This window comes from Balaenoptera borealis (assembly GCF_965194805.1).
Source record: "Balaenoptera borealis genome assembly, chromosome: 9".
Classification (NCBI taxonomy): domain Eukaryota; kingdom Metazoa; phylum Chordata; class Mammalia; order Artiodactyla; family Balaenopteridae; genus Balaenoptera; species Balaenoptera borealis.
In genome coordinates this window covers 119,647,461-119,663,413 of record NC_138873.1, presented here as the reverse complement: position 1 = coordinate 119,663,413, position 15,953 = coordinate 119,647,461, and the positions used below count along the sequence as shown (strand labels likewise).

General features: G+C 38.1%; 1 protein-coding gene across 2 annotated transcripts in view; it reads left to right on the top strand.

Annotated features, from left to right (window-relative positions):
• Positions 1–15,953, top strand: part of ME1 (malic enzyme 1) — a 193,170-nt gene that overhangs the window by 62,031 nt on the left and 115,186 nt on the right. For both annotated transcript variants that reach the window (XM_082405864.1, XM_082405863.1), the window contains exon 4: positions 15,699–15,774. In XM_082405864.1, coding sequence (XP_082261990.1) covers positions 15,699–15,774 — 76 coding nt within the window. The remainder of the gene's footprint in view (positions 1–15,698; positions 15,775–15,953) is intronic.

The following is a 15,953-nucleotide window of genomic DNA, read 5'->3' as shown; positions in this document are numbered from 1 at the left end:
TCCCTATCAAAGTGGCCTCACATCAAAGGCATTTATTTGCTTGAACTGTATTTGGCAGTATACCAAGTCTGCCCATGTGGCTTATATTTTTCTACTGATGAATTTTCTTTCTCTGAAAAGGGGGGAAAAAAAAGACTACCCAGGGACAATACCTGTACACATTTTTTTCTTTTAGATTAATAAAGTCTTATTTTTATGATTCTCAGCATATGCGTATAGAACTCTGTTAGTTTTTTTCAGTATTAGAAAAGGAAATGGGACTAAGTGGGTGAATAGTTTGATCACCAGCTTTGGTTTTACATAAACTCCTCTGCAAGAATACAGACTTCCAAAGGAAAGATTAGCAAAAGGAAAGACTTCTGGATAAAGGCCCAGAGTCAAGGCTGTGGGATTTACTTTATTAGCCATTTGAAAGGAAGCTGAAAGCAAAGCTTCATCTAAGAAGCTCTTGCTATCCGAGAATGCTGTTTATCAGAGAAATGAGAATGAAAGAATTAGGATAACTTTAGTCAGTTTATAACAACAACAGCATGATTAATGAAAGTTGTTACATTCATTCATGTCGAGATTCTCTTAAGATTTTGGACATGGGATCATGAGCCTGAGTGGGTAAATTTCATGCAAGTATTGGGACAAATCTTAATGGTCTGAGTAATGTGTTATACATGGAGAAGTAATTGAATTCTTCAGTATCCTTGTTTTCATTGCTGTTTCTTGTCCTTAGTGCCTTTGACTTCTTGCATAAAAAGAAGCGGCTTTATTCTAGGGCATTTCCATCATCGAGCGTCTTTATTATTTCCGCTCTTGAATGCCATTGCATAGTCAGTTTATATTGGCCTTGGATGTGACTCTCATTCCATAGACATCAAGTAACTGAAGGATTTTTGTCCTTCCATTGCCAGTAAATGTTTGATAGGATGTATGCATTTTCCCATAACAGTGAGAAGAAAAGTGCTTTTTTTTTTTTTCCTTTCCTTCATTGCTCCTTTTTGTAATTTTGGAAGGAAACCTGAGATACCAGCTGAGATGTGAGACTAAGTAATTTTTCTGTTCTGATAGAATCTGCTAATTCAAACAGAATGAATCAGACGGATGCTTGGCAAGTAATTGGTCCTAACACAATTGTTCGTTGTGTATAGAAACCTACCATTCTATGACTGTTTCTCCATGTTTGTCTAGTCTCATTTTCGTTTCTGCCTCATAGCTCTGGGTATTTTTAAATTTTCCTCACTATCACGTCATATTTAAAGAATTTTAGACTATCAGATATTTTTGGTGTCTTTGCTACTGCTTTCTTTACTGAAAGGGAGTTTAGAAGAAGAAAATATCACATAAGGGATTAAATACAAGGTAGGTAAGGTTGCCTTTCTTTTTCCTTGCAAAGTTAAATTGCAGAATTTGTTGTACCTTTTCATCTCACCATACAGTATCTTGGAATAATAGTAGTACAGACTGAGAAAGACCTGGATATGTCAGCTACTTTATTTCCTTAATTTCTAATATCACAGAAAGCCTTAAACACACCTTCTTATGATCTTCCTAAACCTAACCATTTGAATATTTAACAGCCTTTACAAATGCAAACCTGAATCACTTGTATTTTGTCTAAGTTTTTATTCTTAATTGAGATTTTAAAAATAAGGATTCTTATACTCTTTGTAAGAATCCTGTAAATATTTAAAAACTGTTATCTTTTTCTCTTTGTCTTCTCCACTGCATCCTTTGAAAACTTTTCCTTTAGAGGTTTCCTTTTAAAACATGGAATCATCTTTGCTGTCCTTTTAAGATCCTTTAAAAAGTTCTCTGTAATCACTTTAAATCTTATTAATTTGATTGACAATATACAGGAATTTTGTTACAGTGACTGCCAGGTTTTGATCTGAGAAAGAACATGCTCTTTCCTCTCAAATTATTGTAAAAAAAATTGTTTTCTATGACTTTCATTTCTAATAGTAGTAGATATTCTTGCTCTTTCCTGATAATGACATTTTGCAATAAATGAGAATATCCTTCCTGAGGATATTAATAATTGAACTCTTTTTTTTCATTGAGCGAGCGTTCAACATAGGATATGTTTGTCTTATTTCTATAAGCTATAGGTAATTAAATATAAGACCCAAATATATATATTGCCTAAATAATAGAGAATAGATAACCTACATTTTATGAAATGACTAAAACAGTGTCATCTATAGAAAGAGCACCAGCCATCTATATCAGTTGGCATGGCCTGTGTAGAAGAACCTATCCTATTCTTTAAAATATTTTTATTCACAATGAATTTGTAATGATCACAATATTATCAATTTGTACTGATGGATTGAACAAAAGGAAAAGTAGTCCATTTGTTACGCTTGATGAAACATGCTTAAAAATTATCACCAATTGTGGTAAAAATACATACTTGTAACATTAATAATAATCAACATTTTTCACCTTAGGAAATAGAAGGGTCATTTTTCTACCAGTCATTCAAAAATGGAAGATATTATCTCCAGCTTAGGAACAAAAATATTTTCTTTATATGATGGCAGCCTTTGTATTTACATAAAAGGGGAAAATAAGGTCATTGACTTGTTGGAAAAACTAAGGAATTGCTTTAAAATAATCTAACCAGCCAAAATCCTCTAAATTAAGGTTATTTTTTAAAGCATGAAACAAACATATCTCAGTTCACTTCAGTAGGTACTTAGAGTGTATACATGTTTGCCTGTGTTTGACGTAGTTTGGTGTCAGGCATAGAAATGAAAGTTCCTATGACGTGTTCTGTTTGGTCTCCTGACAGCTGGATAGGTTTGTGATTTCCCACTTATCATCCCTCATTTTTCTTCTTGTAATGACACACACGATCTGATTCTTTTTTTTAAAATTTATTTATTTATTTATTTTTGGCTGCGTTGGGTCTTCTTTGCTGCGCGCAGGCTTCTAATTGCGGTGGCTTCTCTTGTTGTGGAGCACGGGCTCTAGGCGCACGGGCTTCAGTACTTGTGGCTCCCGGGTTCTAGAGCGCAGGCTCAGTAGTTGTGGTGCGCGGGCTTAGTTGCCCCGTGGCATGTGGGATCTTCCCGGACCAGGGCTTGAACCCACGTCCCCTGCATTGGCAGGCAGATTCTTAACCACTGCGCCACCAGGGAAGCCCCACACGACCTGATTCTTAACAATGTGCCTGAAACTACCAGGAAAAGTGGGGGGGGGGGAAAGTCACAGGAGAAAATTCTATAAAGCATATATCTATTTTTATTTTTTTTTTAAGTCTATTTTCTCTGGAAGAAGAGTTTCTCCATTCAAATTTCCTGTAGTTCTGCTGGTAGCTATATATATATTGCAGAAGAATAAAAAATAAAGTTGGAAAGTTCTTTCTATTGCAGTCTCAGGATTAGAAAAGACAATGTCATAGATGCAGAGACTATTGAGAAACAGCTTACTAATATCATTCTAGACCAAATCTTCTTTCTTATTTGTAAGTTAGTGAGACAAGAAGAGTTAACTGACTGGTCTAGAGTTTCGTAGCTGTGACTAAAACTCCTCTTCCTACCCAGTCCCCTTCTATAATAGGAAGCCAAAAAGTATGATATGGTCCACTCATTAAATGGTCATGTGTGTCAGTTACATAAACTGATGTCCTAAACTGTGAGATCAACATATGTAACTTTATTGTATTTTAATTCATTATAGAAGAATATTTAAGTAACTCCTTTGGAATTGGAGGACTAACTACAACAAAAATTGAAAATGTATAAAGGCCAGAAAAGTAATAGAATTAATAATTAAATATTATTAATGCACAGCACATGAAAATAGTTAATTAGGGAACCAAGCTTATTAATATATTTGTGCAAATCATTAAAATATGGTTTTCATGCCATAGTTCTGCCACTTTAAAGATTTATTCCCTGGCAAGGAGAGAGTGTCAAGCCAAGAGGAACGTCACAGAAAGGACCATTAGTTCCCAAAAGGTCATCACATGATCCGTATCTCTACACCCTCCCATCCACTCTGTTTCTACCTCTCATAACTCTCAGACCTTCTTGTTAGGCAGTTGATTTACTTCCCCAATATTCAACCCTCCTGCTTTGGTCGTTAGTCCATGGCTCTCCTCTTCCATCGTGATGTACGTTGAGCTATTTGTGTTCAGGTTGGCCCCAGACCCCTTACCTGTGAATAGGAAACCCTGACTGCACATAGCCTGGTCACCTGGGCTCTACCTCATGTACTCTCTTGCTGGTCAGCTGGCTGTAGACGCAAATGGTTTATAGTATAGGATAACCCTTTGTACTAGTGGTTAGAAGGAGTTTACATCTCATAGTAAGATGGAAGGACCACTGCTCTAGGTGTCACAAGATCAGAGTTTTTGTTCCACTTCTGCTACTAAGTAGCTGTCGAAGCTTGAAAAAAAAATCACTCATCTTCCTTCTGCGCAAAGAGAAATGTATTTACATTTACTTCACTTTAAAAGATGGGAAATACAATCATTTCTTGAAAAAAGTCAAAATGTAAGAAAATTACAAAGACTAGTTACAAATACCCATGTATCCATCATCTAGAGTTGACATTTGTTAACATTGTATCACATTTGATTTTTTAATTTTTTATTTTTTTAATAGGTCTTTATTGGAGTATAATTGCTTCACAATACTGTGTTAGTTTCTGTTGCACAACAAAGCGAATCAGCCGTATGCATATACATGTCCCCATATCCCCTTCCTCTTGAGCCTCCCTCCCATCCTCCCTATCCCACCCCCGTAGGTCATCGCAAAGCAGCGAGCTGATCTCCCTGTGCTATGCGGCTGCTTCCCACCAGCCAGCTATTTTACATTCGGTAGTGTATACATGTCCATGCTACTCTCACTTCACCCCAGCTTCACCCTCCCACCCCATTTCCTCAAGTACATTTTCTGTGTCTACCTCTTTATTCCTGCCCTGCAACCAGGTTCATCAGTACCATTTTTTTTTTTGATTCCATATATATTCATTAGCATATGGTATTTGTTTTTCTCTTTCTGACTTACTTCACTCTGTATGACAGACTCTAGGTCCATCCACCTCACTACAAATAACTCAGTTTCGTTTCTTTTTATGGCTGAGAAATATTCCATTGTATGTATGTGCCACATTTTCTTTATCCATTCATCTGTCAGTGGACATTTAGGTTGATTCCATGTCCTGGCTATTGTAAATAGAGCTGCAATGAACATTATGGTACATACCTCTTTTTGAATTATGGTTTTCTCAGGGTATATGCCCAGTAGTGGGATTGCTGGATTTTTTAAAAAATTAGTGATAACATTGAAGGCGCCTTTGGCCTCCAGCCTTACTCCCGTTACCTTCACCCATCCTGAAGGCAGTTGTTTATTCATTGCCTGCTAACAGCCTTGAAATAAAATATTGTAAAATATCCATAATATAGCATTGGATTAGATGAACAGTAAGTTATAATAATGTAGTTGTTATTATTTCTTAACTTAAAATTTTTTTTCCCAAATATATGGTTCTTTTTTCTGCCCAAATGTTCCTGTTTTCTCACATAGTATCTGAGGACATTACTACACTGTATCTGCGTTCTTTTAAAAGAATACTGCCTGTGCTGCTTCTTGGAATTCTAAAAATTGAATTGTAATAACTAGCATGTTACCACCATTTGGAAGAATATTATCAACCTTAGTACTGAGTCACTTTTAATTTCTGGAAACTACGGACATCTCTGCTAAATAATGCTGTGCATTGGTAATTGGGTCACAGAAGTGACAACAGAGCTATTCAGCTATACGTAGATAGTCCTCTTGTATTTTCGCTGGTGTCTAGCCCTGTGTCATGTCTTTCATAAAATAAATATGAATCTATGATAAATGATGGAATGAGCATCTGAATTTTACTTTTTAATATACACACTATTTACATTAGGGTTGTATTGCTGTGTAACAAGTGAATACAAACTTAGCTGCTTAAGACAACATGTGTTTATTTGCTCGCAGTTCTGAAGGTCAGAATTCTGGCATGGTGTGCTTGAGTCTATGTTTAGGGTATCACAAGGCTAAAATCACAGAATCGGCCAGACTGAGTACTCATCCAGGGGCTTACAGAAAAATCTGCTCCCAAGCTTCTTATTCTTGGCAGAATTCAGTTCCTTGTGATTGTAGGACTGAGGTCTCTGTTTCCTTGCTGGCTGTTCGCCAGGGACGGCTCTCAGCTGCTGGAAGTAGCTCTTATTCTTTGCCACTTGGCGTCCTCTAAGTTCGAAGCAGTGCTTGGAGTCTTTCTCACTCTGAACCTTTGACTTCCCCTTCTGTGACCGGCTGGAGAAATTCTCTGCCTTTAAAGAGTACAAGCCCACCCAGATGACCTTGCTACCTGAGGTCCAACCGTGCTTTCCATCTGTCACCTAAGCAGAGTAAAATCCGTCATGTGCACAGTCCTGGGATGATTCAGGATGTGAACACCAGGGAGACGGGAAATCTTGGGAACATCTTAGAAATCTGCCCACCACACTAATTGTCACTCCTCAGGAGGACTGAGACTAAAAATAGAGCTTTAAATATTTTCTGCAGTAAACAAAACAAATTCACAAGATTATCATTGCAGAGCAAAATCAAATAGTTACCCAAAGAAAAATGTCATGCATGTTAGCAATATTAGGATGTTATGTGGGAAAAAAAACACCTCAAAACCTTACTTTTGGAAGTAGGTGACCAGAGGAAATTGGAAATCTACCTTTCTCTTCTAATCTCAATTAAAAAGTTTTTTACTTGTATAATAAATTGGTGTTCAGTAACAAGGATGTCACCTTCCACTGGCCCCTGACCTTTCCACTGGGTCCCTCCCAACTTATAGACTCTGTCTCTTCCTACGTTTATTTCGAAGCTAAACCAGAATGAAGCCCGAGGCGCTTAAACCACCTTATTTACCTTTCTTCCAAAGCTGATGTGATCTTATATTTGTGATTCTTCCTCAGACCTAGTGGCTCTGAAGCTGTCAGTTGGTTCTCTCATTATTTCTTAAGTCTTTTGCTGTCATTAAAATCCGTTGCCCCCATGTTAACACTAAGATCTCAAATTGCTGATCGCTTAGCCGCAGGTGCTCCAAGTCCTACAACTGGGCGTTGACTCTGGTTCTTGCTATACTTTCCCAGGGCCTTTCCCCATAAATTGCGAATTCTTCGGTCTGGTCCTTGGCCTTGTCATTTTCAGAAGACTTCTGAAATTATATACATCGACCACATAGCACCTGGGTGTTCTCCAGCACAGATTCTTTGCTGTACTGCTTTCCCCACCATTGGGTTAGCTAGTGCCAGAATCATATCTGAACTACCTTCCCCCTTTCTTCTTACTTATATTCTATCACTTCTTTTTTTTTTTCCTGTGAGAAATGTAGAATTCCTGACTTCAAGAGTTCATAATCTAATAGGACAGACATATAAGAAAGTGAAAAATTATATGACAATATGATGTGTTATGTTACAGAAAAGCAGCAAGGGTCTGTGGGATTACAGAGACATTCCAGCTCAGCTTGAATGTCGGTCAGGAAATATTTCCAAGAGGAGGTAACACTTGCACTGTCGCTGATAAGCAATTAGGAGCTAGCGTAGCAGCGAAGAGCAGCCGGGGGCATTGGAGGGAGGCCTAAAGGAATCCTTTAAAGACCATCCAGCGTTGGAAACTAGATCGTTCTCAGGCTGAACTAGTTGAGCAAATGCCAAGAGCAAAGGAAGGGACCAAAAAATGGGAGATAAAGCCAAAAGATAAGATATTCAGCAGAAGCTGAGGCAAAGTGAACCTTGAAAATGAGTCCAAGGGTGGGAGCAAAGCAGGGTCCAGAGGCCTTCACTATGCATGAGAGTGAAAAAGAGAACTGTTTCGGAGCCTGGAGAGTGCCAGCATTTAAGGGTTAAGCAGAAACAGGAGACTGTGAAACAGACCAGGAAGAGGGCAGAGAGTGACAGCAGGAGGACAGAGATACGCTTTATTCACTGATGAATAGTGAACAGTGGAAGGAAGTTTCTAGGTGGAGAGCTGGAAGCTGGAAGTCTCTACTTTGTCTTCCGAGTGAAGAATGGTGTGTGAATCTGATGAGAGTATAGAAGGGTGGGGATGGGGGACAGGGGAGAAAGGAAGTAGCTCTCATGGACAATCTCAGAAAAACCAATAGAAGGTCCTTGGGGAGGTCATGCTTTGTGAGGACCTGGCTGACAGTGGAGACGCCGCGAGGTTTTAGCGGATCTAACACACCCAGCTGAGTGCCCGTCTCAAGCGGCATTCTGCAGTAGGGCTTGCGGAAAGGAGAAGGCAGGTGGTTTGATTTAGATTTGGAGGTTTTCTGCAAGGGTATGATGGGAAGAGAAAAAGTCAAGGGAGTTAAGAATGGTTGGCAGAACAGATAAAAATCTAGCTGAATAAAGAAGGAAGTTCAATCAGGATAGACTGCTAATTTGGAGGAAAAAAATAAAAGCAGGTACCAAAAGGCAGGAGACATTAATGAGGTCAAAATGTAGTTATATAGTAACATCTTAGAAATCTGCCCACCACACTAATTGTCACTCCTCAGGAGGATTGAGACTAAAAATAGAGCTTTAAACGTTTTCTGCAATAAACAAAAGGAATTCACAAGATTATCATTGCAGTTGTTACAAATGTGAAAGTTGTTACAAGTGTGATATTTGGAAAAGTATGATGTGGGTTAGATCCTCACATCACAGACTATAGTGACATTTCCGATAGATTTAAAGAACTGGATCAAACTTAGAAAAAAAATTAAAATATAGGAACATGATTGATGAGGGAGGACTTTGTATACTTAAAAGAAATGTAAGAAATCTGAAAGGAGAAAAATCAATTCGTTTTACTATAAATAAATGGAAAACAGCAGCAAACAAAAGTGAAAGATGAGAAATTAAGAAACGAATTTGTACCAGTATGATAAGCAAAGGGATAAAAATCCTTCATCTGTAAAGATGGGATCTGGGTTGATATTTCCCCAGTAGCTGTGGATAATTATAGCTTCTTTTTGCACGTCTAGCACCAGTTTTTCTGTGTTCCTCAAAGATAACAGCAGCAGTTAGGCTGCACCCTCTCTGTGTCTCACGCTCGTCCTGTCTCTGATTAAAAGGGCCCGGAGCCCAGCATGGGGTGTTGGAGCCTGGGCGGGTCGAGAACACCTGTGTAGGAGGGCAGCCTGGCTCAGGGGTGAGAGCCAATCAAGGGGAAGGGAGGATCTGGGTAGGAGAGCGGTCCAGAGCCAGGTGTCAGAGCCCCAGCGGGGCAAAGAGGGCATCCGTGTGGGAGGGCTGCCTACTTCAGAGGCTGGAATCTTAGAGGAAGTAAGTGGGGTGTGACACAGCGGGAGGGGACAAGATTGGCTTCACACAGGCAGACCAATCAAGTAAGGAAATATATTAAGCGCGATGGGAGGTAGGTTTCTCGCTCTAGGAGAAAGTTGTTACAAATGAGAACAGGGGAGAATAATAGAAGGAACCCTGTGTTGTTGGTGGAATTGGAGGCATTGGTGTGAATTTATGGTTTTCAATATGGGTTTTTTTTTTTTAATACTTAAATACCATGATTTAATTTACTGGCTGCTTAATCCTGAATTCTCTTAAGTTAAAACAAAACAAAACAAAAAAACCAACCAAAAGTTATAATTAACTGTTAACGTTAATAGATAGATGCATGGATAGTTATAGAAATAAATAGGTATACATAAGATGTGTATATGTGCGTGTACATACCCGTCTGTGTGTACACATGTAGAGTACGTGTGCACACGCATGTATTCTCTAGCTCTGCCCGTTGAGTCGGCTTGGCAGCCACAACACCCCAGTAACAAGGAGCACCGCCAGCACTCAGATCTCAATGCTGCTCTCTGCCAAAAGCAACTGGAACGCCTTAGAGAAGTTGCTGATCCCAGGGCTGGGCCAGGGTAAGCAAAAGATGAGCTCGGAACCTGTCATACCAGAAAGCAAGGAGGTGCTTAAAGAATGATGGGGATGTGTCGGAAAGACATAGGAGCCAGCTTGAAGAGGCTCCCTCTGGCCAAATCTGGGACATTGTAAGCACTCAATAAATAATGTTTGCAGCAGATTAGAACCTACTGAGTAAAATAACAAACACAAGCCCACATTGATATGAATAATTTTAGAGTTGAATGGAGGAATAGGTTATTTACAGAGTTTTGAAGAATCGTCCCATAAAATACTTGTTAATTACAAAGGGGAAAAAAGAGCATCTTTGCAGTGAGGAAGCCTGGAAGGCACCACATTAATCAAGTGATCAAAGTGAACATCATCAATAATGGGAGGAAGCAGGAACAGCGCCGCCTGATAGGATGCAAGGAGAAGAAGCCAGCATCACTTCCGTGACCTTCCTGCAAAAGATGTTATCGTCTGAATCGAATCATGAGGAATCACCACCTAAATCCAGATTGAAGGACAGTCTACAAAATCACTGACTTATAACTTCAAAAGTATTAAAGTCGTGGAAGTCAAGGAAAGACTGAGGAAATGTTTTAGGTTGAACAGTACCAAGAAACATGGCAACTAATTACAGCGCAGGATTTTGAACTAGGCTCTTTTGTTATGAAGGACGAATGGTGAAATGTGAAAGGTGTCTGAAGATTATATGATAGTAATGTATCAGTATTAATTTTCTGATTATAATTATAATTATGTAGGAGAATATTTTTGTTTGTAATACACTCAGTTATTTGGTAATGATGAGGCATCATGCTGGCTACTTAGCTCTCAAATAGTTCAGGAAAAAACAATTCTTTTTTTTTTTAAAGGGGGGGGTTCTTTTTAATAAATTTATTTATTTTTGGCTGCGTTGGGTCTTCGTTGCTACGCGCGGGCTTTCTCTAGTTGCGGTGAGCGGGGGCTACTCTTTGTTGTGGTGCGCGGGCTTCTCTTGTTGCGGACCATGGGCTCTAGGCGCATGGGCTTCAGTAGTTGTGGTGCACGGGCTTTGTTGCTCTGCGGCATGTGGGATCTTCTCAGATCAGGGCTCAAACCAGTGTCCCCAGCATTGGCAGGTGGATTCTTAACCACTGCACCACCAGGGAAGTCCCGAAAAAACGATTCTTTGTAATATACTTGGGAGAATTCTTTTAAGCATTTACTGAAGGATAGAATAATATTGATCCATGCCTTTTAAAAAAATTTTTATTGACATATAGTTGATTTACAATGTCGTGTTAATATCTCCTTTACAGTAAAGTGATTCAGTTATATGTAGATACATTCTTTTTCATATTCTTTTCCATTATGATTTGTCACAGGATATTGAATATAGTTCCCTGTGCTCTACAGTAGGACCTTGTTGTGTATCTATTCTATATATAATAGTTTGCATCTGCTAATCCCAAACTCCCAATCGTTCCCTCCCCACTGGCAACCACAAGTCTGTTCTCTATGTCTGTGAGTCTGTTTCTGTTTCATAGATATGTTCATTTGTGTTGTATTTGAGATTCCACATATCAGTGATATCATATGGTATTTGTCTTTCTCTTTCTGACTTATTTTGCTTAGTATGATAATCTCTAGGTCCATCTATGTTCCTGCAAATGGCATTATTTCATTCTTTTTTATGGCTGAGTAATATCCCACTGTATATATGTACCACATCTTCTTTATCCATTCATCTGTCGATGGACATTTAGGTTGTTTCCATGTCTTGGCTGTTATGAATAGTGCTGGTGTGAACATAGGGGTGCATGTATCTTTTCGAATTATAGTTTTGTCTGAATGTATGCCCAGGAGTGGGATTGCTGGATCATATGGCAGCTCTACTTTTAGTTTTCTGAAGACCCTCCATAGTGTTTTCCATAGTGGCTGCACCAATTTACATTCCCACCAACAGTGTAGGAGGGTTCGCTTTTCTCCACATCCTCTCCAGCATTTGTTATTTGTAGACTTTATAATGATGGCCATTCTGACTGAGGTGAGGTGGTACCTCATTGTAGTTTTGATTTGTGTTTCTCTAATAATTAGTGATGATGTGCATCTTTTCATGTGCTTTTTGGGCATCTGTATGTCTTCTTGACACATGCCTTCTTAACATTTCCTCCGTTGACTTCCCCTGACTTTAGAAACACTGGTTGTCCTACCTGTTAGATTGTTTTTTTTCTCGTGGACTCTTCTTAGTCATCCTATTCTTCTAGTATAGGTACTAATTTGTAATGTTTTCTCCTTGACCTTCTCTTCTTTCTCCTTTAGTAATTTCTTCCATTCCTTTCAACTCTAGGCATATGACTCTTAACTCTGCATCTTTATCCTAGTTTTCTCCTGATCTAGGTTTCTCCTGACTTCCATTTTACCTGAATTTAGCTTTCTTTAGTATGTCTTTTCTCATCAGCCCAGACCTGCTGGTATAACTCAACTTTAGGTTACCTAAACTCCTGGAGCTCACTAATGCATACTCAAATTTTGTGAAAAATATGGGGTTTAATTTTCTTCAGTTTCTGCAAGAGAGGATTATTATTGAAAACTGTAGAATGATTGCATTCTCCACTGGGTCAGGAGAGAGTCATGAACCCATTTCCATAAGAAAATATAAGTCTAGTTACAATAGAAAGTTGCATGTTAGAAAATGAACTCTATTTTGATATGAAATGAATTTCATTAGAGATGTTATGTGAGACAACATGAAGTAAGAATATTATCTAACAAATCTGTTTTGAGAGTGGAATATATACAGTGGCAGAGGTTATGAGAAAAGTTTGAACTGCGTATATGAGAAAATGATCCACATTTTAAAATTATCTCAGTTCTAACATGAAATAGACACAAAAGTATGAGTATTTTAATTGGCATGTTTAATATACTTTGAATAAAGATTAAATATTTTAAACAAATTGATCAACAAGAAATTGGACCAAGAAAAGGTTTTTATTGTAATTCCATTCATTTAAAAATATCATTCATAAATAACTTTCTTGTCTAAACTTTTCATTTTATAAATATGTATATATTTAAATATGTTCAGATTAATGTTTCATATCCAATTTTATACCAGGAAGCATGAGTCATTTCTGTGCTGAAACACTTTTGGATATCTCATTAGATTTCTGATCAAGGAGACATTCCAGGAAGTTTTAGAAATTATTCTATCAAAATGCTTGACTTTGGTGGAACATTACAGATTCTTCATTTTATTGAGCTCTCTCCAAGAGTAAGCACTTTTGTACAAATGAATCTGCTGAATGCAAGAGATTACAGGTGTCCAAATGGCTCTCCAACTGAAGTTGTACTCATATATTTGTTTAATAAACTTTGGCACTTAATTGATGCAAATTTTAGTAAATTCATTGTCCGTCTTGTTTAAAAAGAATGATACTATTTCCTGAGACCAGTGTTACTTGGAAAACCTTGGCTAACTAACAAGTTCCCAAGGAACATTATTTAATGGTATATTGCCAAGAACATCTTAGATAATTCAACAAAATTGCCTTCTTTAAAAAGTCCAACCATATTTCATTTAAATTTGACATTTATTGAGATCTTAAATGTTGATTGCATAGTTGGGTATGACGGGGATCCAAAAGAAATATATAACTTACAAAGAGCTTATAGTCATTTTGGAGAAACAAAATAACTTCATATGAAACAGCAAAAAATAAACAGGAAAGGATACAATTTAGTGCCAACTTGGTAAATTAATGTTTTTGTTGAATCAGTCATCAGTAGTCTGCCTGTGGTACTTACTATCATACTATAATTTTTGGTTACTTAATAAGTCATAATAAGTCTGGGTTTACTTCATGTTTTCAGTACTTAAAACCTTTTTTTGAATATGGAAGGCTTATTTTTTCAGCACCGAAGTCAGCACATATTGTTGGACAGATACTATGTGCCAGCACACTTACAGGCATTGAGCTTACAAATGTGAGCAAAATAGTCACTGTACGTAAGGAACTTGCTGCTTTGCGTGTATATGTGTCCTGGGGGCGGTGGCAGGGAGGAGACAGACAGCCAACATATGAGAAAATAGTTAAGGGGATTTCAGATGCTTTATACATATAATGACACTGGGGAAAATATTAGGGTGGAGGTGCTTGGACTGCTGTTATCAGAGAAGGCCTGTCTGAGGAGCTCAGGTTTGAGTTGAGGCCTGAATGATGAGAGGGATTAGGCATGTAGTTAGATTTACAGTTTGGAGCTCAAGGGAGTGGTCTCGGTTGAAGATAGAAGTTTGAAAATCCTCATTGTGGAACTGACACTGAAAGCCATGTCAATCACAGTTGGGACATTGAGTAGGGTGAGAGTTGAGAGCTGACCTTTGACTTTATCAGATGTCAGTCAGCAGTGACTTTGGGAAGAGCTGTTTTCGTGGAGAAGTGAGGAGGAAAGGCCTAATTAACAGGGTGAAGAGAGAATGGGAGGTAAGGTTATAAAGGCAGTAAGAATACACAAGTCTTTGAAGCGTTTTGCTGTGAAGGAGAGAGAGTAGAAGGGTGGTGGCCGTAAACAGTGCTTTCGGCTGTACATTTGTCGTGTGTGGTGCTCTGCATTTGAGTCGTATTTAACGATACTAAGGCAAAACTTTTAAGTGAGGTTAAGACATCTACAAATTTCTTATTTTAATTTTTAAAGTTCCTTGTTAAGCTTTCATAGGAAATGCAGGGCTGTCAGAGAGCAGTGTTAAAGACTGAGAGTTAAAGTTGAGAGTCTGAAGAACAGAGTTGCAAACAACTGAGACCACAAATCGAAGAATCAAGTGAAACCGAACTCTGCCATTGGGGAGTTTGCAGCAAAGTAAGGGCTTATTGCAGGGTGCCAAGCAAGGAGGTGGGAGACAAGCCTGGTCTTTGAGTTGTAGGTTTTTAAAGGGGGAAGAACATAGAGGCTGGGCTTTTGATCATTGTCTTGTGACATTTCTTAATCGTAGTTTTGGGAGTCAGGATGCTTCTGGTTTAGGGTTCTCTGGCCAGGTGGTCCGTGGCTTGGAGGTCTGTTAGCTCATCTTGCCCCGGAGAAACAGTTTGTATTGTTTGTATGTTAATAATGATATCTATAATAACAGTTTTAGTACATCAACTATGTTATCAACAACATGAATTTTAGCACCTGACTCTGGTTGATTGGTGTTCAGTTAGCACAGGATTGAGGTTAGAGGGGACAAGAAAAGAATAAAGTTTTGGCTAGAGAGATTAATCATAAACTTGGTAAGGGAACTTCTTTTTGGGGGGGCTCGGTTTCAGGGTTTCCCAAGTAACTTCCACATGAAAGGACTGCTCAGCGTGTGTCTTTCACTTCAGTCCTCCCCATAGGGGTCTTGTCTTCACACTGTGAATACGTAATAATGGAATATACACTGAAAATGCCTATGTATATATGCTTCATGCTGTTTTTCAAAGTGCTTTTACATGTATTATCTTATTTAATGAAGACCGTGAATAAATCTACGTGTGGAAATGATAATGCTATTTAAACTCTCTGTGTATAAAAATAGTGAATATTTCTTTAATTAAAAAGTATTTAGGACTATGTAATATAAAAATGAAGCTACCTTTATTGTAGATGTTGATATACCATTTAAAATAATTTCTCCCTTATTTATAAGATTCTTGCCCCATATGTGTTTAAGGAAATAAGTTTCACTAGTTTGATAAAAATGGAGATATATTACATGGATTTGAAAATTTAAAAAAAAAGTTCGTGGTAGTGTGACAAGTCTGAAGTAAATTGAAATTACTCCTTTTTTTTTTCCTGTCAGAGGTCTCTTTATTAGTATCCATGATCGAGGGCATATTGCTTCTGTTCTTAATGCATGGCCAGAAGATGTCATCAAGGTAAGTTATCACATTTTCCCACTGTGGCACATTTGTTCTTTTTCCTGTCCCATAACAGGCTGACACTTTTCACCAATGTAGCATTCACCAGCTTTTCTATTTATATCCCTTTGATTTTTGCATAGTGGATTAATTTTATTCTGATACCATTTGGATTCTAAGTTTCACCATTATTTCCA